Source organism: Nylanderia fulva, unplaced genomic scaffold (assembly GCF_048542155.1).
Source record: "Nylanderia fulva isolate GAGA-0341 unplaced genomic scaffold, ASM4854215v1 Scaffold17, whole genome shotgun sequence".
In the NCBI taxonomy this organism is placed as follows: Eukaryota; Metazoa; Arthropoda; class Insecta; order Hymenoptera; family Formicidae; genus Nylanderia; species Nylanderia fulva.
In genome coordinates this window covers 4624451-4647369 of record NW_028189945.1, presented here as the reverse complement: position 1 = coordinate 4647369, position 22919 = coordinate 4624451, and the positions used below count along the sequence as shown (strand labels likewise).

The following is a 22919-nucleotide window of genomic DNA, read 5'->3' as shown; positions in this document are numbered from 1 at the left end:
ACATCTGTTCATTTATCAGCTCATATTAATTCTGTTTGACTGGAGATATTTCTATGTGTTAGTATTATAAAATCATAAAAAAGCATATATGTAATACATTTTAGGAATTTATCAAATATTATTTAAGAGACATAATCTTACCATTTCTTTGTACTAATACAAAATCATTTATTTAATATTTATACGATGAGTAATAGCGATTGCGAATTATCTCAATTATCTAGTATAATTGAACGATTAAAATGGCGAGTTAATAAGTTGCGAGGTAATATAAAGCTCATAATATGCACGATAATCGCAATATTAAACAGATATCGACCTATATAACAGGGAATTAAATGGAGCATTTAATTCAATGACAAATTTATTGAATGTTATTGATTGAAATTATTATCTTCGATTTCTGTCAGTGATTGCATATTTAGCTGAATCATCAAAATCAAATAAATAATATTTTTAATTGTACAAATTATAAGAAAGTGTAAACGCGAATTTTATGCACGCAATTAGAATTTTAACTGGCTGCTTAAGTACTTAATATTATCTCGTTTATAGAGGTTTTAATTAGCGATAATTAATACTTATAGTGCAAAAAGAAAGTTGCCAGTTATTGCTCCAATAAAAAATAAATAAATGTGCTCGAAACGAATAGAAAAAAAAAACAAATATAAAAAGTGTTTCTGCACGCACATAAATAATTATAATACTATTTGAAACACATAACTGCAAAAACGAGAAAAATTTATCCGTTCATCTTAAATTTCCTATCTTTAAGCACGCTTATATTTATAGTCTTTTTTTACGTTAAACTTTAATTATCGTTTATGCAATAAAGAGACGTTCGAAATGAAATTGGATTCGATATTACACCGTTTGCTTTCTCCGTCTCTCTTTCTTTTTCTCTTTCTCATCGTTAATTAGCGAGTTGGAACGCGTCAATGGGATGAGCACCATTAATTAATCGCACCGAGCAATCTCGTTAAATGCAAGGAGTAAACAATTCGATAAAAGTATAGAAATTGACGCGCGTGCTCATGACTCAAAAGCTCGTTATGGCGAAGCCACTCATCGTGCGACAAATACTATAAATGAAAGAGCTGAAAGTGCGTGTCTCTCTCTAAAATATAGGATATCTCGGATATACTGGGTGAGATATATTCGAGTGACAAAAGTTTTTCTTGGAAATTGACATTTACGCTATCAGAATTAATTGCCTATTCGATCTCGTATTATCTGCACTGCCAAGCGCAAAAAAACATACGCTGAATTACAGTAATTTGAGAAATTCTTCGAATGAATTATATAGCTACACGAATAATGGAATAATAATTTAATCGTAGAACTATATAATTATTGGCATAATTCTAAAACATCAAAATTTGTTTCAAAATATATATTGATAGCAATTTTGAGAATGTAGTTTAATCAAAGATTTTCTATAGATACAGTTCTAACAATAGCTACATTGAATAAAAATTTGTTAACTTGACTAAACCCTAAACCTTCCAACTAAATATTATTTTAATTGATAATAAATATTTAAATTAAATATCCCAAATCTAACAAAACGTATATTTGACTTAAATACTAATATATGTTCAATTAACAAAATAGTAATTTAGTTGAAAGATTTAATCAAGTTAAACAAATTTTTTTCAGTGTATTTTATTAAAGATATATAATATTATCTTTCTCTTTGTGTTTTTGAAATTTGAGAAATGACATCTTATATCTGATGCCATAAAAAACTTTTGGTTATTAACTGAAAGACAATAGCTGAGAATCCACAGCTATTAACTCAAACGTGAAACAGCTAAAATCGATATATCGAATTGTTAAGTTTATGAATATTAAGAATGTATTTCTCGCGACCTTGACCGACAATTCTCGACATTATGATAAGTGGATAACATCGATATGCGAATATGCGATACGCTATATATATTGCACTTCAACTTGCTGTATCAATTTGCAAAATGTACCTGACAAAAAACAATTGTTTTTTGCGGCTTTTTCTTCCTCAATATAATAAACCCGATAAATAGAATAATAATGCGCTACAATTGTATAATCTATTTGATATACAACTTTGGTTTAATATAATATCGTTATTTCTTACTAGATAATTATGATACTATAATTATACTATAAATTAATTGCGATTAACTTCCATAAAAATTATCTTCAAAATATGTACTATTTTAGATTTTGATATAATTTTATTTAAATAGTACTATAAATTAAAATGCTGTTTTTTATAAAAAAAATAAATATATCTTATCGATACATTTTTACGATTATATAAGCTAAGCATGTAACTGTGTTATTATGACTTATTCGTTATATCAATAATCGCTAAAAAAAACTATAAGATCAAAATATTTATGGTATGTATTCGTCCTTGCATTTTTATATTTTAATTTATATATTTAATTTATAAAAAGAACAATATATAAAGCAAGCAGATAAAAATAAAGATACAAAGAAAGCAGATAACATTTAATTATAGTTCGAACAGTATAGGATAAAATAAAAGAAAAAATTGAAGAGTAAAAGAATTACGAGATATGCAATGTTATAGTAATAAATGTAACAATGCGCGACGAATGTATGTATGTAATTTATTTCTAAGGAGACTACCGTGCGTGCTCATCGTATTTGTATTGTAAAAAAGAATCAATTACCGCGCTCATTTATGGATTATTCGGGCTTAGTATCTATATTTACAAATCCTAATTATCATGTTCATTTTTGTTGTTTGAATTATTTATCTTAACTCAATTTTCTCATCTCTTATTTATTTTCGTTCTATCATACTCTTAAGAGAATAAATGATTGTTAGTTATATTATTTCATTCAAAGTAATGTTAATTCTGTCGTTATAAAAAAAATAAATTAACACTTCAAAATATCGAGAAAAAAATATTTAAAAAACGAGATATTCTTCATGCGAGCGAAAAGGAAAAAGAACTAGGACTTTAAAAGAGAATGACGATTTTTCAGCCACCGAGTATGTAGTGGCATTAATTTGACTTTATTGGCGCGGGCCGCGCGCTCGCGCTCACGTGACACGTATCTCGCCTCGCCTGCACGTGACTGCCACGTGGTGTGAGCATGTGCACGATCTACTCTGGTAAACAATACATTCCGCGCGCGACGCGAAACACTGACAGGCGGAAAACGCGTTGCAATCGTTACACACGCGTGTAACTAAGTACGTATCTTTACATATCGTGAAGAGTATATTAATAACTTTCATATTATAAATTGATTTTCGTTAGAATAAATTAAAGTAGATACAGAGCAAGAGATAAAAATAATATGCTACATATCGATATTTTTATTTGATATTTAATTTGTTTCGTATTAGATTTTATTTAAATTCTTTCTATCAAATAATTCTAAAATAAAATAATTTTTTTAATTATTAAAAATCATTATTTAGTTTCCTCCCTCGATTTGTAAAAGTAAAGTTAGATCTTTGTTGTGTTGTTTTAGTATTAATATTTCTCGATAACGAATTAAGATTATTTAATTTAAAAAATAATTGTAATTAAAGAGTGATAGCAATAAATTTCGCCTATTTTTGGGACCTCGAATTTCAAACTTTTTTTCATGGCAAATAGTATTATTAGATGACACACATTAGAGACATTAATCCCAGTAAAATTTCAAGATGAGCATAGACACGGTTCCAGAGATACAAGGAGGAAAATGATGATTTTTAATCAGGTTTATGAGAAATTATCACTTTCATTTCTTCATATCTAAGGAACCGTGCCTATGCTCATCTTGAAATTTCTCTAAGATTAATGTCTCATCATATACTATTTGGGATAAAAAAAGATTTGAAATTTGAAGATTTGAAGTCCCAAAATTCGACCCTATATAAAATGAACAAAAAAACAGGTCTTTTTGCCATCATTCTTTGAAAAGTTTAATATTTTTTTTATGAATAAAATATCAAAACTAGCGCAAGTGTCTCTTCGCTTTTATCTCGATTCCGTCAATCATAAATATACACGTGATCCACATACCTGTTGCATTTATAGTTGCATTTTGTTCTTATCACGAGTATAATTAGGATGTTTATGCAATAATTGCAAAGGCTTTATCTGGTCGGATAATATCAATTTTAATAGTAGGTGTTTAAATTTAACGTCTCAATAATAAAGTCACATATGTTAACATGTTACGAAAATGATGACGTTTTTCAATGAACATTGTGTGAATATCATATAACATCGTGTAAATACCATTCAGCAATTATTTCAGTCTATATGAATAGATGCATAAGTACACACGAATAATTAAACATTTTATATCCATTTTCCGAAATCCTTGAATTTTTAATTTTATTTCCAAATCTTTCGACAAATATGTGGGTCTAAATAAATAAATATAAATTTATATTAAAAAAAAAAAAAGTAAAAGTTTGTGACTGTATATGTTGTATCAAAGAATTTGACATTAAAAATGTTTGCCATTTTACCTTTTTAATTTTGATAATTTTGTATTTTTAACTGTTTCCTTCCGTCTTCGCGACCAAAGGAAAAGAAGAAAAAAATTATAACAAGAAGAAGTTGCAATTCTAGAATAACAATAACTCACCACAAATTATTTTGTCCAGTGTAATAAGCGGACCGGATCATCATTGTGCTCTTTTTGTGATTACGCCATCAATTTCTCAGGTCGTCGTCTGTATTCGTCCCCACACGACGACGTTTGACTTCATTGTCCTTGTGTCATTGTGTCGGAATATTTGCTGGAAGTGAAGCGGCACCCATCTGTCGTCTTCGTGATGAGACAAAGGTCTCTGTTTCCTATAAAGACCAACAAAAAATGATGAACATATATATATGATTTCTGTCCAGTGTCCAATTGCATTTGTTTTATTTATATATATATTTATTGTATATGTAAAATGAGAAAAATTATGAGATAATTCTTTGTAATATTTGTTTATCTAAAAATTTACATTTTCGTATCACAAATCTTTTTCCAAAATTGTTCATATATAATCAATTAATATATATATATATATATACACATATATATATGTATAGAATTTGCATAAGATTTTATGTGTGTTATATAAAACTTGAGATTTTTTATTCGATTTTGTGTGCAAATTATTGCGGAGGCAAATGAGTGCAATTAATTGGCGTAAACGGTTATGTAATTAATAATTTCGATCGATATTTCCGGTCTGTTCATATCGCACAACCTGCATATTTCAAGTGCAGGAGAAAGAGCAAAAGCATAATACTATATAATATATAAATATATAGTCAGTACTTTGATGGAGGACATTTTATCGATAAGTAATGGCTCTTAAATAAATAACTGAGTAATAAATAATCGAGTAAAAACGCGCTGCGTGAAAGATTATGACGAGATGGGTGCATGATTTGTACATATAACATTACAATGACAAACTATATGTCGCAACGCTAATTTATTCTATTCAACAACAACTTGGTTTAAAATTTAACATATCGCTAATGTCGCTAAATAAGAGCAAAGAGAAGATTCGATGACAAATACAGTCTAAAAACAAATGAGATCTCAGAGAAATCTATTTATTGTTGCTCGTGTCAATTATTTGGAAATAAAATTATCGCATTGAGAGAGAAAGAGAGGGGTAAATATTAATTGCATTTTTTTCGAAAACTTATTCATTCATCTGCTTATTATCATAACTGTATTATAAAAGAGAACAAGTGTATATTCTTACTTATAATGATGTGGAGCTTGAGCGGATATTTAATTGGCAGGTATAATTATTCGTAGACTCATTACCGCGTCGTACTCGCACTTCCGAAGCAGAATAGAGATTAAAATGAATATGGCGACGATGACGACCAAAATATACTTATAGTGCCCTCTATAGGTCATTTGCTGTACCATCAACGCTAAACGGTCGGTAAAATAGAAAACTTGCATATCGATGTTGAAGAAAATATAATCGATTTATATCATATTATATATATTAATTTTTATGATAATTTATATACAGGGTGTCCGGTAACTAATGGACCAACAATTACAAATGGATTCTTTGGTCAATTTGGGAACGATTTTTCCTCAGCAAAAATGTCGAAAAAGGTCATCATTTTTTACAACTTTCTAATATTTGTCATTATGTATCTTTATAATTAAGCCTCAAATTAAAATTTTATTATAGTAAACTCTACCTGAAATTAACTGAAGAATGTAATTATGTTAGACTTTTAACTGCAAAACGTTTAGTTTTCAAAAGACCCATTTTTTCCAATCGCTTATAACTCGAAAATTATTGACTTCTCAATATTTTTGCTAAGGAAAAATCGTCTCCAAATTGGCCAGAGAATCCGCCCTTAATCATTGGTCCGTTAGTTACCGGACACCCTGTATAATGGAAAAATTGAATAATTCAAAATTTGCTATTAAATAAAATATCTCAAAAGTGTATATTAATCTCAAAAGTGTATATATATATATTCCTAATTATTTAATATGATTCCTAATTAATTTATAATTTAATGTAAAATATATGTAATTTATTTGACCTGTATGACACATATTAGCAGTTTTCCACGTCAACATAATAACTGCGTATTACTGCACGTAAGCCGCGATCAGAGGCTTCAATCATCACAAATAGTCTTGCTCGTTAAATCGGATTAAAAAAAAACCCAAGGATAGAATCGCTTCTAAGGTCGACAGATTCGTGGTCGGATGTTATTCCTCGTTGAAACGTGCACCGCGAATGATATACATTTTATTCAGTAGATCCGTGGTCGGATGTTATTCCTCGTCGAAACGTGCACCGCGAATGATATATGGATTTCACTCACCTAAGACTGCATCAGATACTCTTCGCGATTTTGAGACCTCTCGTATTAGAACCAGCAGCGATCGATCACAACGTTATCGTGGACGAAGAGGAGGAAGACGTGTGACTAAAATATATATATATATTTTTCACATAAAAATTAAATATAAAAAATTAAAAATTGTGTGTGTCTTATATAATCGTATCGTGATTCGTAATCCGACTTCAAGTGTGTTATAAGAAAAATTGGATTATCTTTCTGCGAACGAATGAAAATTCGAAAATAAAATTATCTAAAGATATTAATACATCTGAAAGTAAATTTAATATTAAATAAAAATTAATTTTGATTTAAATTTGGAAGAATATATATATATAATTATATATAATCCGTACAATTTGTGACGGTCGCTTTAATCAAATATAATCAAATTCAATCTGCCGTACGAAATAAGAGATTCCAAATGGATTACATTAATTGTCTCGTGACACCACTCGACGAATCATTATCTCATATGCCAAGCGTGATGGATAATTTTGAAGATGCAAAGTGCGGGAAATTATTGCAAGTTACTGAATTTCATGTAAGTCTCCGAAAATCATTATACGATAAGTGATATATATATAAAGACGTCGCAGATAGTTGGGTGTACAAAATGGGAGTATAAAATAAACTTGTACGCATTAACATATGATTGTACATTCCATTTCATACATAATGCGCATAATGCACAAGGATAAATGATGCATCATGTGCATCCTGCATGAAATCATAATTATCCTTGTTGTTCACCAAATGTTAAACAAGGCATCATATGCATCATACATGAAACGGATGTAATGTACCTTTGAACTACAGCGTGATGATAGTGGAATACTGGACGATGACTTGACAGATGATCAGGATACATGTTACTATCCCAATTGCGATGATTCGATATGGATGAGGAGTTGTGAGAAGGAAGTGATCGAGCCTCTCCGATCGAGCAAAATCGTCGGTAGCATCCCCTCGTGGTTGACCGGCACCCTGTTGCGGAATGGTCCGGGTAATCTGAAAGTGGGCGAACATCGTTATCAACATCTGTTCGACAGTTCTGCCCTGTTACATAAGTAAGTTTTATGATAAAATACAAGACGGTAAGAATTTGCGATAAATTTTAATTTACATACGAATAAATTTAAATATTCTACAGATTTCGTATCACAAATGGAAAAGTCACCTATCAGCGACGATTCGTTCAAACAGAAGTATATAAGAGAAACATGACTGCTCAAAGGATAGTTTTCACTGAATTTGGTACTTGCGCGACGCCGGATCCTTGTCACAGTATTTTTCACAGGTGAAAGAGAAACAGGAAAAGATAATTCTAATTAAAATAAATAAATAAATGTAACGATTAATTCAAAGAGAAAATTATATGTTATTACTCTCGCGATGCTTTACACAAATTATGTTTTGTTTTTCTCATATTATATTTTTTTAAGTATGTTATAACTTATAACTTTTCAGAGTGTCCACTATGTTCAAAGCAGATGAAATGTCAGACAATTCTATGATCACGGTGTATCCTTTCGGTGATGAATATTATACATTCGCGGAAGCTCCAATAATACATAGAATTGATCCAAAAACTTTAGAAACAACAGGCAAGGTAAAAACATTCAAATGTTCTTTTCATATTAACTAATAAATTAATAATTTATAATTATTAATTTTTAAAGTTATAACTTATCAGTAAATTAAAATAAAATTTAAATAAATTTTCTAATAATAAAAAGTATTAAAAAGTATTAAAAAATAGTAAAACAATTTTTTTTCATAAGAATTGTTTTTCTTCTCGCAGGTAAACGTGTCGAAATATGTTAACATCGTAAATCATACTTCACATCCTCATGTTATGGCCGATGGTACGGTTTACAATGTAGGATTAAGTTTAACGTCATTAGGACCTCGATACAACGTCGTATGCTTTTATCCTCCACGCACGACGATTGGTAAGATATATTTTTTTATATATTAGACATTTTTGGAAGTAAAATATTTGTAGGGAGGTCTACTGCAAAACCGAAATCAATGATCGCGTGAAGAAAAATTAAATTTTGGACTTGAAAAAATTTTGTATGACGTGGATTAATGGACTAAAGAGAAAGAGAGACATCGTTATTTAAGTTCTGTAATTTGAATATAATTCTCTACGAATCTCTAGATGATTCCGGAGAGAAGAAAAAACTGTCCATGTTCGATCAAGCAACAATTGTAGCCAGCGTACCGAGCAGGTGGCTGTTGAATCCATCGTACATGCACACTTTCGGCATCACCGACAATTACTTCATCATTGTGGAACAACCGTTGGCGATCTCCTTCATCGGAATGGCGTTTAATCGCATAAAGAAAGAACCAATGATAAATTCCTTCAAATGGCACGAAAACGAAAACGTACGTTTTCATATAAAAATCCTTAATTAAATTACATAATTATCGATAGAACGAAAAATTGAACTATACATTTAATTTCGTTTATCAGACGCTCATTCATGTGCTCTCGAGGAAAACTGGTGAACTGGTCAAAACTTTTGTCGCGGAGACATTTTTCTACCTTCACATTATCAATCAGTTCGAGACCCGCGACAAGGAATACGTCGTGCTCGACATATGCTGTTATCGGGATCCGAAGATGTTGGAGTACATGTATATTGATGCAATGAAGGTATAGACATTTTGCAAATTTTCCGCAACGAAAGTGCGATTTATACAACACCGACAACTTTTGAATTTTGAAAACTCTATCGTCAACTCTCTGTTATCACGTAGAATATGCACGAAGACCCCGACTTCGGCAAACTATTTCGCGCCAGACCGTTGCGTTTCATCCTTCCGATGAGGGAACTGCAGCCTAACATATCGTCGCAGTACAATCTCATTATGATTAGAAAGATGCATCAGAAGTTACAGCTATTCCAGGATGTGATTAATATCAATACGGAAATTGTCGGTGATACAGACGAGTACAGTGATAAATCCAGATGCTGGCGAGACGAGCGTGGAAGCGTTCTACGAAGAAAGCCGGCCGCTCACTTGGTTCCCGATGGTAGAATCTTCGTAAAACCGGAGCTCCTCTGCGATGTCGGTTGTGAGACTCCACGGATAAATGCTGATTCCCATCTTGGTAAGGAGTATCGATACTTTTATGCGATCTCCTGCGACTTGGACTTGGACAATCCCGGAACAGTTAGTACATTCTTCAAATTTTTACTGTAATCGAACAATGAATTTTTCGAAACATTTTTATTTGACATAAATAAAATTAATTTAATTTTCAGCTGATCAAAGTCGATACTTACCAAAAGACTAAGAAAACGTGGGAAGAAAAAGGTGTTTATCCTAGTGAACCAATTTTCGTGCCGGATCCGAACGGAAAGGTATCATTTTGTGAGCTTTATATATTGTACAGGGAAAATTGCTTAATTATTTCTTGTTATTTTATTTTTGCCTTCTCCATCCAGAACGAGGACGATGGTGTGGTTGTAAGCTCTATGGTGTGGGCGGAAGAGGAGACTAGGGTCGGTCTATTAATCTTGGATGCTGTGACATTTACGGAAGTCGCGAGAGCTACTTTTGACACGTCTGGGCCAGTGCCTAAATGTTTGCACGGTTGGTTCAGCCTGGACAAATAATTAAAGAGGATACAAAAGGATTAACAAAAGGATTGTCGACTATACACATACAAATGTTATTTGATTAGAAGATTCTTTCTTTCTTTAAAAGGTCTTTATTAAAATGTTTAAAGTTGCAACATAGCAACTTTAGCAAATTATTTGTCCTCGTAAATGTGATTATCTTTCCGAAGATATGTATATGACAAGTGTTGAACATAACGTATATATATGTACGTGAAAATAATTATTGTGTCGTAGATTGAAATAAAATGAACTAATTGTAAATCTTATTAATTTTATAATCGAGAAAGAAAGAATCTTATTTTGATATTATTGTATCGAGAATCATGTAATATAGTATCATACCATATACACTTTGTAACAACAATTTTTCTTTTGTTGTGTTTTTGTTGGTGTTTTAATATTTAAAAAATGGAATCTAATATATATATATATATATATATACAATATTGTCGAACATATAGATAATAATAAATTATTTAATGTCTTTGACGATAAGTGTAGTGTATTTACAATGGCAAATAGTGTTATCGCGTACAACGCGACGATGCAACGTAATGTTGCACATACTATCTAACGAAGTGAAAATTTTGTCCAATGGAATGTAAAACATGCATTAAATGTTGCCAAAATTGAATCTATATAATAATTATAAATATTGATAAAATAGCATATCGTTTCTGTTGTGCGCAAAAATTACTAGAATGATAATTCTTCGACGTATCTAATCTTTCATCTAAATAATCTTCTAATAGCGAATTATGAAAATATTTTTGATATCTTGAAAATATATAAAATGCTGAAGCTTTAATTGTGCTTTATAATATAATACAAATTCTTTGAAAATTTGTAGGATTCTATAAGTTTTTAATATTAATTGGATTTTTTAATAAGAAATAAAATTCATGCGCTTGATTTTTACAAGTTACATAATTGTATTCTATGAGAATAAATGCAAGTTGAAGAGTTGCTCTTAAAATAAATCCAATAGATACACTTGATCCAATTGAAACACTTTTCTCTGATTGCTTCTATGTATAAGTATCGCGTAAAGAATAAAAGAGAATTGTTTTTTGCAAAGTTTGATCTATAACACAGCTTTTACCTTAAATAACACTAATTAACAATTATATTAATAAATAATAGTCTGGCACAACCATGGTCAGATAATTTCTAGCTAAGGGAGCATTGGCATACAATTCCTGATGGTCTCACATGTAAAATTAACATTGGTTCATAATATAAATTATGCATTTCGTGTCCCGAAGGAAAGTGTAGTGTCACACTGCGTTTGGCACTTCGAGTCACTTTCGCTCTGCCGAGACTCTTGTATTTGGAAAGAGAAAAGAAACTTACCTTATATAATTAAATTTATGATTCACAGCATATTCGTAAACTCGTATATTCTTAGCTCGAGTCTTCAACTAAGATATTTAGCGAGTTCGAACATATACGACTCGCTGCAACTAAATTCATTTGCTGTCGATTACAGTTTAGCAAATAGTTCAAGCACTGCTATCGCATATATCGATGAAGTGCTCCGATTTCGTAAGCGTTCTCATATGTATACATATGTACACGCATATTATATCTTATTATAATTTACCTAAATATAACAGAAAAATATAAATTCTCTCTCTACACAATATTCCTTCCTACGTAAATCGTCCGTCGAGAAACCTTATGAATTTATTCGATTTATAAAAATTATCTACAATCGTGAACGCGAACATGTCCCGCAATCATGTCACTTGATTAATTCGATATTATGTTAAAATAAAATAAAAAAATTTCGGAATACAATGGTCACATGTTTAATACTATCTTGCGGCTTTTCTTAGGACTTTCTCGATCTTTTATCTTAGGTTTAAGTACGAGAAAGAAGTGTTTAAGAATTAATATTGTTATACGATTGCGTAATTTCGGCTCCAGCGCTCGAATCGCGCGAATAACCATGAAAGGAAGGGAATAAGGATTAGTAAAACAGTTTTCGCATTATTCAGGTCACGTCGTATGACTCAACGACGTGGCTATCACAAAATTTTCACTTATCTCGATTCGGCTCCCTTAAACTTTATCCATTTTCTCACAGTCTACGGAATCTATGGAGTTCATCGCGCTGATGTTTTTGTTGCTCTCTGTATCCGTTTCGCTCTTTGCTAAGCTGGAGATCGATTCGGCGATATGCGATTCAGGATGCATCGGCAGAATCCCGGCATTTGCATCTTCGATGGCTTTCCTCAGCTGCAAAATAACATTTTTATTAATTTTATCAAATCTGTTTATCGTTTTTATATAATCGAGCGTTTATATTACTTATATCTAGATTAAATCTTTGAACATGCGTACCTCTTTTAATCCGACGACACCGACCAATCTGCCAATAGCAGTTACATAAGCGTGATTTACACCGACCATGCTGAAGAGACTGTGAACTTTCAGCAGAGACGTTCTCTCAACTAGCTGGAAGGGAGCCGGATCGATGTGACACCTCGAGAAATCCACTTCAAGTGCCATTTCGCTCTCCTCCCACCGTTTTTGATCTTCGGCCGACATGTCTATCACTCTTTCTCGAGGCTAGTTAATACACAAAAAATGTGTGAACATTATTTTTCGTCTGTAAAAAATGTAATCAAAGAACTTTGCTCACCAATTGGACTTTCTTTGATGTTGCCGGACTTGGAGCCAACATAGGCGTATGTGGCGTCACATTAATGGCTTCATGGCTATCACTGCGTCTAGTACCGCTGCCCAATTCTGGATCGGGATCCACATCCTGCAACGTGGCGGATTTACGGAAGATTGCTTCGAACGCCAAGCGTATCCTGAGATATGAATAATTATATTAATATAACTACTATTTGGATTTAATATTTCTATATATTATATACGTATTTATTTTTTATTTTAAGAATTAATTTTTTGTTTTACACATTTATGATATATATTTATTGAAAAAATAAAATATTGAAGAAAAAGCAAATCGAGAAGGGACATGTCAAACTCAAAATTTTTTAACTCACATTAAAACACATACTTAAAAAGAAGATATAAATTAATATAAATATAAAATATAATAATATAAATAAAAAGAGAATAACTCGCCTGCTTTCCGCGCCTGTAACAGTTGTATAGGGTGTCACAGCCGGGCTGACCAACGGACTGAATCCTTTTAGAGTGAAAGAGTTTGTCTTCTTCAGGATCGACTTCTTCGGTTGCGAACCGAATATTGGTGTATGGTATGTATGCTGAAAAAAAAGATAAAAATAGAAAAATATGTTAATTTTTCAAGAGGATTATAAATATAATAAAAGTGAAATAACAGAGAGGAACAACCGTAAAAAAAACGCTCTAGAACGATAATACGCGGCCCCGATCGTTTATCAATTGACGTCAAAATCAACTAAACGACAACGTGTGACTCACATGATCAGGACCGCCGCTGTTGTTTGATGACATCGTTAGATCATTAACACTCTGCCGCTGCATCTTGAGAATGTCCGGTGCCGGGATGACCTCGAATCTCGAAGGCCTTCTCGTTCTCTCTTGTTCCCGCAATTGTCGTTCTATTTCTTCGCGCGCCCTTTCCTCCGCCTCTTTGTGCCATTTTTGCGCGACCTTAAACACATCAAACACGTAATGTAACATAAAATGAAGAGTGCGAAACACAATTTCATATAAATTCCCGCAAGATGTTAAAAGTTTCATTACCTGCAACCTTCTCTCGCGACCGATATGTTTCTCGATGAGTTTGATTAACTGTAATCTCTGAATCGATCCAAGCAATATCATGGAATCCGGATTATCCACTAGCGGAAATCCACGAAGCTTGCGATTCTCCTTCAGTATCTCTTTCAGGTTCTGATAGCTGATACCGTGCCATATGTATTTCACGTCACGAACCATAAAGTCCTCCACGTAAATATTATACATTCCTACAATTAAGAATCATTTTTTAAAAAATCATTTTCACGATAAATTCGCAACAAGTTAAGAATTATCTTACCAATCATTCCAAACGAAATGCTTTACGAAATAATGGAATTAGTGTAATATTAATTGAGCGTATAATATTAATTTATTAGTTGGAAAAAGTTCGTAATAAATTGAATTAATTGAGAATGAGAAAAAGAGAGAGAGAGAGAGAGAAAGAAGAAGTACCTGAACTGGATGGTAGCAGATCGGGCAAATAAGGTAACTTCTTGATAAGAATAATGCTATCGTATATACTAGGCTGCAGAAGCGCGGCGATAGCATTGCTAATCAACACTGCTATCATTATGGGTACAATGTGAGTGATCTGACCGGTCATCTCGAAGATGATGACGCTGACGGATATTGTATGTGTCACCGCGCCGGAAAATGCAGCTGCGCCCACTGTGGCGTAACCACCTGTATAATTTAATTTCACAAAAGATCAAACTTTTTTTTAATTAAATTGCTCGATATAAAATATTGAGCCTGCATCCTCCATGATATTAATTATATTCGATATATTTCAGCAATATGAGATAATTTTTATTTCATATTATATTCTGAATGTGTGCAATCTATTCTCTTTTTATGTAAAGAAGAAAGTAAACCTAATATATTATATATAATAAATAATTGCATGTTTAACTAAATTACCTGGTATAATAGCTGAATTTATCCAGCCATACCGCACACCATAGGGAAACCAGAGTGCCATCGCTTCGCCTACTGCTCTACCTAATGCAGCACCGATTTTGAAGACGGGGATAAAAATTCCAGATGGTACCGGCACCGTTGAGCTTATGATAGAAAAAATGAACTGAAAGCAAAATTCGTTTTTATCGCATTACTTCGTTATTTTTTTATCATAAATATATTTAAGAATAATTTCAACAAGACTGTATCTCGAGTATGAAATAAAATCTTCTTACAGTGACTAAAACGAAACTAAGGAGTCCGCTAAAGACGTCGGTATACGGCGTTGACCAGTGCTTCACGATACTCATCTCCTCGACGCTGAGATTCTCCCGCGTCCAAGTAAAATTGGTAAAGAGTCCGTGAACCTGATCGTGCGTATTCTGATCGCCGGCCATGAATTGGCCGAGTCCCAGAGGAAACGACACGGACGAGACTAGGAGGGACACGATGCCGGGATACAGAAAGCGACTAAAAGTATATTAAATATCTCTCTTGATGGAACATCCCATAAAAGATTCCTCGTATACGACTATCATTATTATTTAAAAAATCACGATTTACGCGATTTTTCGAGTAACTTACTTCTTCTGTAGAAAGCTGTTCATGCTCTTGTTCTTCCGCATAAAGATGACGTATTGTCTGTGCAGCCAGACGTAGAAGGCGCCCAGCAGCCCGCTGCCGACACCGATCAGAGCGAAGACGAAGAGCTCCTGCGGATCGAAGGGAAAGTCCATGGTGAAGCTGGTGGCAAACATCGCCGTGATGGTTTCCTCGCGCTGGAACCAGATCGCCAACAGGCGAAACATCGTGGCGCCGCAAACCGCGGCAAAGAAACCACGCCAGTAGTTCCTCACCGCGAAGTATACCGTGGTGACCTCGATGCTGAAGAGTACGCCGCCGATCGGCGCCGCGAAGCAGGAGGCGACTCCTACCGCGCAAGCCGCGGCCAACATCTCGCAGTTCCTGCTCTCGTTTTCGTAGATACCCTGGAAGCTCGTGACCAGTTTCGAGAGAAGCGTCGCGACGATGCTGGCGATGTGCACGAACGGACCCTCCTTGCCAAGCGGCAGCCCCGATCCCAAAGTCGCCGTTAAGCCAATAACCTTTGACATATCACGATGATCTTTATCGCTCCCCTGTCTTTCGAATTCTTTTTCAGGGACTTTAAAAGAAAAGTTATAATGCAACACTATGATTTGCGTGCGCGCTCTAAGATTAACTCATTTTCTCGAGGATTTTAATGAAGATGGATTATATGAATTGTTTAACCAACCTTGGCGACCAAGGTTCGAAAGGTCAGGTATTCCTTCAACGCCACCCCACGTAGAATGGTCTTCATCTCCGGGATCCCAGAGCCGATACTTTGCGGTGCGACGATGTGTACGAAACCAGCGCTGAAGAGAATGAGACACACGGGCATCGACACCCAGGCCAAGTACTTGAGGGCCGGATGCGTCGTAAGATCCTGATAGAGCCATATCCTGGCTGGTGTAACGAGATCATTGTCAGCGCATCGCGAAACGAGATCGCGTTATTTCCTAATATTTCTCTAAAAATCTTTCTGTTTCTTTCGATCTTTATCGACCAACTCCTATAGTTTATAAAGGGTGATTTAAAGCGATTTAAGAAGATTTAAGATAGAGATTATAGAGCTTAAGGCCATTTAAGGCCAGAAATGCGTTGCAGGTTGGAGCTTTTAGTCATAAAACTTAGTGCTTAAATTACTTTAAATCACCCTTTGTAGACTAGGACTAATAATTTTCAGATTTTACAATTGCTTTCTATTTAAAGTCATATGCTGATTGCACAAATAAAAAACACAATTTTTATTTTATTTTCTACGGAGGAAAATATATATAAGAAAATAATTTATCTAAACATTATATAATATATATATATATATATATATATATATATATATTGTAATCAAAATTGCTCCGTATATATTATTCAACGCATGAGAGGATATTTAAGATATTTATATAATTAAATTTAATTGAAGATATTATTTAATATTTATTCTATCGCCTAACAGGACAAGTAGACTGACCGTTGTTGCACATGGAGATGCCGCGGTCCATGGCGTAACTGATGAGCGCCATTATGATCCCCAAAAGGGCCAGGAAGACCCAGTCCTCGCCGAGCCGGGCACCGGTGTGCTTCCAAGCGAAGGCCAGCAGGGCTAACAATTTCCGGCACAAGGGACCCCGTCGAGACTTTCGCAGGTCCTCGGCTCTCGTCTTGTCATACTTGCGTCTCGCTTTCTCGTGGTACTTCAGTCTGCGTGCCTCTTCCTTCGCGTACTCACCCAGGTCCTTCGTATAGCGACCATACATCTGGAGGCAGCCGTTTAGGCATTATGATCGCATGAGGACATTAATGGACGGAGAATGATGTGAGCTAATAGCCAAATAGACTCCCCGAATGCACCCTATGTCGTTTCTCCTGCGATGATTAATCGATTCGCGCGCAAGACGATATGACATTCGAGTTGTTACTTTAAATTCACTTTAAATGATTGCGGAATTTTAAATGAAGTAGGACGAAATTTTAGATAAAACTCCCCGAATGCACCCTATATCGTTCCCTCCTGCGATGCTGATTAATCGATTCGCGCGCGAGACGATTACATTCGAGTTGTTACTTTAAATTAGATAACTCCGTGTGTAATATATTCAGATATGTTTCGTAAAATACTTTGCATCGCATTTAATACATCTAGTGTTGAATCCGAAAATATAATCTAAATTTTTCTATTTTTATTCAACAGCTGTAGTTCAAAATATACGAGAGTGAGACATATAATACGATCTTGCATAGCATTATTTATTTATAAAAGTGACAGATTTCTATCATAAAGAAAATTAATTTTTTTTTCACAGAGAAAAGAAAACGAGACAAATAAAAATATAATTCATATTTTTCACGTGCATCTGTTATCAATCAATAATTTGACGCGGTGTTTCGATTTTGATAGATTTGTCTTTAAAGATAATCGACATTTTATTATTCGCTCGATCAATTTAAGATGTTTTTATGGCGTCAATCAACGAAAAAAAATAATAATGATGTGCAAATTTAGATGACTGATTTAAAACTAAAGAACGACAGTATCCAAAATTATTTTTCGCGCGGATATTATTTATCGAAAAAAAGGAATACGCTTTTATCTTATCCACAAAATCGACCGCATCCGGATCGATTAATAATATATTCGCGCATGATAACAAATTTCTCGGACAAAAACTTGCAAACAATTAATTGTGCAAAGATTAATTTAAGCTCGCAATTGCAATTCATGCAATTTTCTTTCAATGTCATCCCATCTATTTCACTGTAAATCTAAAATATACTTGCAACACAAAAACTAGTAATGAAACATGCTAGAAACACATGAAGCTTATTTATAAAGCGTTATGATTGTCTGTGTGTTGATTCATTATCGTAAATTGTCTCTCGAGTGACGACCGATAATTCGTTATTATTATTAAGACATAATCTAATGAAATTATTTATAATGCGCTAGGAAAAAATTATCGTCGTGAGAGATGGAATAAATTTATGCAGGCATGCACTTACGAGATAACTGTCGTTACAAACGAAGTACGCCTTATTCAAGACCAAAGTCGGCGTGGGAAACTGACAATGAGCGAAAAAGCCCGCAGATTGCGTCGAGGACTGGATACTTCCATTATTTGATTCGCGGGAAATCGAATTGTTTAAGTCATTTAAGGATCTCCCCGAGTTATCGAACATTTCTTAAGTCAGGATCGCACCGGAATCATATGTTCTTCCTTATTTTTCACATTCCGGAATATAAAAATCTACTGCAGTCTCGGGCAAACGTATGAAGTTCTAACGTAAGTTTCAACTAACTAAAACGGTAAAAGTAGATTCTAAAAGGTGATTATCGCCTTATCGTTATCGTCATTACATTCGGAGATAGTTCAAAGAAATTGTGAAACTTAATATATTCATAAAAAGATTTTTATTGTCATTGAGTCAGTGTTTCGAAGGCTCGGAACAAGAAAGTTTTGATATATATGATCCTTATTGTTCATTGTTTGCGCATTTTTCTAATCACCTTGAGAATGACAAATAAATAAATAAGAATTAGTGAGAATCGAAGAATGTGAAAAAATACTTTATTTATCTCTGCGCGATCTATTCTCTTCGCTGTTTAATGATTTCTCGATATGGCAATAAATTTTTGACTCGTTCATTTCGCAAATTTCGTTTAAGATATCACGTAAAAAAATGTCTCTCTGTCTTTGTTTAATCATTTCCTTTGTAACAAAAATTCTCCGCACCATTTTTTGTTTACATCATCGAATGTGTCACCTTGTAGAAAAGTCTTTTCACTGCTCAATAATTTTATTCGCCACCGATAAATTTTGAAATCGTTTGCCATCCTTACGCGTTTGTATTTTTCGACACATTTTTTACATTCGCGAGCTCGAACGATTTGAGCGATTCGTGATAAACTTGCGGCAAGTTATGTGCGAGTATTTTTTTCACGATTGTGCGTGCAGATATTATTCCGAGAAATAGTAGTTTTTATTCCCGACAAACAATTCAAATGCACCTATGCGTATGTGCATACGAACGCAAACTGAATGTCTTGTGAATGTCTGCTTCAAATCTCAGCGGGAATATTTGTTGAAGTTTGGCAACCGTCAAAATCCTTATTTTTAGCGTCGCCCAGCCTGCGTCGACAGGGCGAAATCCTATTGTTTATTGCCGAATAAGTCGCAATGTTTCATCTAATGTCGCGAAAATGCGCGTGAGTTTTTCAGATGTCCTCTCTTTATATTGTCTACGCACGCCTACGTAAAATCGTATCTTTCGAAATTAGATTTTATCGCGCACGTATAATAATATATCTCTTCAATGATAGATTTATTTATTCTACGAAGTCCCTCGTAATAGTGATCCAAAATATATCTCCGATACGAGATTGTCTCGCTGTCTTATTTATTTAGTATTACTTGATGTTATCGTTCACGATTATTTTATAACTTTAATATTATCCAAATCATACTTACATTCATAAACTTGGCACGTGTCATCTCGGTTTATTTATCCACTTGTTGCCAGTTTATGTTGCTCACAGCTCGACTGATCGGTAATCGATCGTGCATGTTATTGAAAATAAAGCGTTTCGAAATGATAAAAAATGATTACGACGTGCGAGAGTGTCGATAGAAATCTGCGAGGGATTGTTCGATCTGGACAATTTGACATCGTCCTCTTTTTCGCGAGGAATTAAATGCTCAAGGCGTTATTATTTTCAAGATTATCTCGTAGAACAAGAAGTATCGCGATAAGAGTCTCGATTTCGGCCGCGGCGTTGATGATCTCGAGCTTGACTGACGATACCTTGATACGATTTTGGCACCGATAAAACTTCTCGGACTTCTTGATAGAAATGCATACGATGGACGCATCGCGTTATCAGTCTGAGATTATGATTGTATAATAAATTAAATAAAACAAATTTCAGTTATCTCCATCAATTTCGTTAATCATAGATTCTACAAAATTGACAAATTATTAATTCAAAAGCTTCAAGAACCGTTTGCAGAATTTTAATGTACAAAATAATTCGCATTGTCTGAATTATCAGATTAGTTTATATGCATTAAAATCCTGCAAACGGTTCTTCAAGCTTTCGAATTAATTGTTTGTATAACATTAGAACCTAGTAATTGTTTTTGCATTGTTAAAAATTATTTTTGCCTGACATAGTCGGGTATTTTAATTATCACAAACGGAAATGCCATTTAGACGCTCGTTTTAATTATAAAGCAATCAATTCAAATATGAAAATATAAGTACTATTAGATAAGATTTGGTAAGTTCACTAAATTGAAACAGGACACCTGAGTGACGACTGTGCATACAATCGTGACGTCAATGGCGACCACGTTCCACTGGGCAATCGGCCCCTAATCCAATTTTAGTAATTAGGCCTGACCGATTGGCGATACGTATGATGAATCGGTTCGAAAATAAATATCGCGTCAGATTTCATCAAATTATCGGAATCCATTTATCTCATAAATTATAGTGTTATTTTTATTATTTGAATTTTTATGAACACATTATTCATCAATACAATAGAACAGCGGTTCTTAACCGTGGTATTCCGCGAAATTATGAAAGCACGGCATACCAATACATAGAAAAAACTACTACAATTGTTTTAATTTTATGAATATTATTTTTAAATTTAAATTTAAATTAAAAATTTTTTACTGTTACATAATTTGTACTGTATAATTTTTATAATAAAAAATATATTCATGCATATTTTTGTTATTACTTTTATAATCTTAATGATGTTGGTGTTCCGCAAATTTTTCTTATAATCAAAAGTGTTCCGTAACTTCAAAAAGATTAAGAACCACTGCGATAGAAAAAGAACACACATTTCGATGTGTGCATCCCGAAATTGCATTCTCTTGATACGTGCAAATTCCGGAAATGCACACACCGAGAGATGCAGCTTCTTAATTCTATATATAAAATATATGTATGTGTGTATCGCGATAACAGGAGCTTTTCATGCTGGTCACGCGTGTCCGTTAACGAGTCCTTAAGAGCTTATTCACGCGCGTGAAAACGTTGCTTAGAGAGAGGTTGCAAAGCTCGTACTTTGTATTATCAAGCGAATTGATACGCGGGTGTACACAATTAGAGATTCGTATTTCCTGAAACTTGCCTCGGTCACTTTGCATAAAATTAATAAGTCAAAATTCCATACATTGCGAAAAACGAAACAAAATCGAACAATAAATATTATACTTGCTATACAAAGAAAAATATTATAAAACTTTAATTAAATTTTAATATTTAAATGTTAATACTTTATAGAACAATTATTAAAATTATTAAATACCAACTAACAAGTTTAATTTGTATTTAATAATTGGCGCAATTATTCGTCTCGATTTTGCGTCACGTTTAATTAAAGGAAGAAAGATTTTACATTACAACACGGAAAAAAATTAGTTATCATGCCTAAATTTTAGTTACGGTAACTAATATTTTTTAGTTATAGTTTAAAAATATATAATATAGGGACAGCTAATTTTTTTCGTGAAAGTTTATAAGGAACACTCTTGAAAAACATATGTCGCCAAAGTTCCTAGTTTACACGAATTGCGACGGGCGTGAAAATCGTTAGCAATCAGTTGGCAACCGATCAACTGGTTAATTACGATGACTGATGCGAATCGTTACCACACCGTAGTTAAACTGCACCGGTCGAGCTCGCAGTCGCGTTGTAAAATGCATTGTTTTAATGAAATAGCAGTCAGCTCCAGCGTCGCAATTTTCAATTTGCAACGAGACATCGAAAAGACGCGTCTGTCGCTCGTAATAATACTTGACGGATTGCAGCGGGCTCTTAATACTGCACCGTATTGTGGCAAATTGCCAATAAATCGCGCGAACGTCCTATCTATTTTACACCTGGTCGAAGTAAATTTTTCGCGCAACGCAAAAGAAAAGTACCGCGAACGTGAGGAATATTTATTACAGAACGCGACGCGTTCCGCTCATGTGATTTATATCATTTACAAAGAAAAATACGTAAAAACAAAAAATGTACAGAAATTATAAATTTTTAATCGATTATAATGTGACATTTTTTATATAAAAAAATTAGAATTAAAAAAAAATATTTCCTTAGTACGGTTGTGCGTGGTTTCTATTAAGATCCGTGCCGACCGGTGTTTCTAAATTTGTT

At 33.5% G+C, this 22919-nt stretch overlaps 2 protein-coding genes across 9 annotated transcripts in view; one reads left to right on the top strand and one right to left on the bottom strand.

The window, feature by feature from the left end:
* ClC-a (chloride channel protein 2) overlaps nt 1-22919 on the bottom strand; it is a 56053-nt gene that overhangs the window by 11983 nt on the left and 21151 nt on the right. For 6 of the 8 annotated variants that reach the window (XM_029320094.2, XM_029320095.2, XM_029320097.2 and 3 more), the window contains 15 exons: nt 17217-17502; nt 16440-16651; nt 15749-16269; nt 15400-15634; nt 15125-15287; nt 14657-14887; nt 14207-14430; nt 13922-14113; nt 13601-13743; nt 13146-13320; nt 12845-13072; nt 9894-12739; nt 7664-7868; nt 6840-6944; nt 4612-4823 (listed from right to left, as the gene is read on the bottom strand). In XM_029320094.2, the coding sequence (XP_029175927.1) occupies nt 12563-12739; nt 12845-13072; nt 13146-13320; nt 13601-13743; nt 13922-14113; nt 14207-14430; nt 14657-14887; nt 15125-15287; nt 15400-15634; nt 15749-16269; nt 16440-16651; nt 17217-17502 (2787 nt within the window). In that variant the 3' untranslated portion in view covers nt 4612-4823; nt 6840-6944; nt 7664-7868; nt 9894-12562. Of the gene's footprint in view, nt 1-4611; nt 4824-6839; nt 6945-7663; nt 7869-9893; nt 12740-12844; nt 13073-13145; nt 13321-13600; nt 13744-13921; nt 14114-14206; nt 14431-14656; nt 14888-15124; nt 15288-15399; nt 15635-15748; nt 16270-16439; nt 16652-17216; nt 17503-18745; nt 20187-20211; nt 21377-22919 lie in introns of those variants that run through there. The other 2 variants (XM_029320098.2, XM_029320092.2) reach the window with 2 other exon arrangements.
* Nucleotides 6603-11883, top strand: ninaB (neither inactivation nor afterpotential B). Its single transcript, XM_029320087.2, has 10 exons — nt 6603-7401; nt 7677-7927; nt 8011-8157; nt 8328-8469; nt 8662-8812; nt 9025-9254; nt 9343-9525; nt 9630-10046; nt 10139-10237; nt 10322-11883. Exons 1-10 carry the CDS (start codon nt 7282-7284, stop codon nt 10490-10492), a joined length of 1911 nt encoding a protein of 636 aa, XP_029175920.2. The 5' UTR covers nt 6603-7281; the 3' UTR covers nt 10493-11883.

Excerpts from the sequence above, each read along its gene's own strand:
- ninaB (XM_029320087.2), top strand. The coding sequence starts at position 7,282 with ATGGATTACATTAATTGTCTCGTGACACCACTCGACGAATCATTATCT. Across the intron at positions 9,255-9,342 it reads AATGGCACGAAAACGAAAAC|ACGCTCATTCATGTGCTCTC; the intron begins GTACGTTTTCAT and ends TTCGTTTATCAG. Across the intron at positions 10,047-10,138 it reads ACTTGGACAATCCCGGAACA|CTGATCAAAGTCGATACTTA; the intron begins GTTAGTACATTC and ends TTTAATTTTCAG.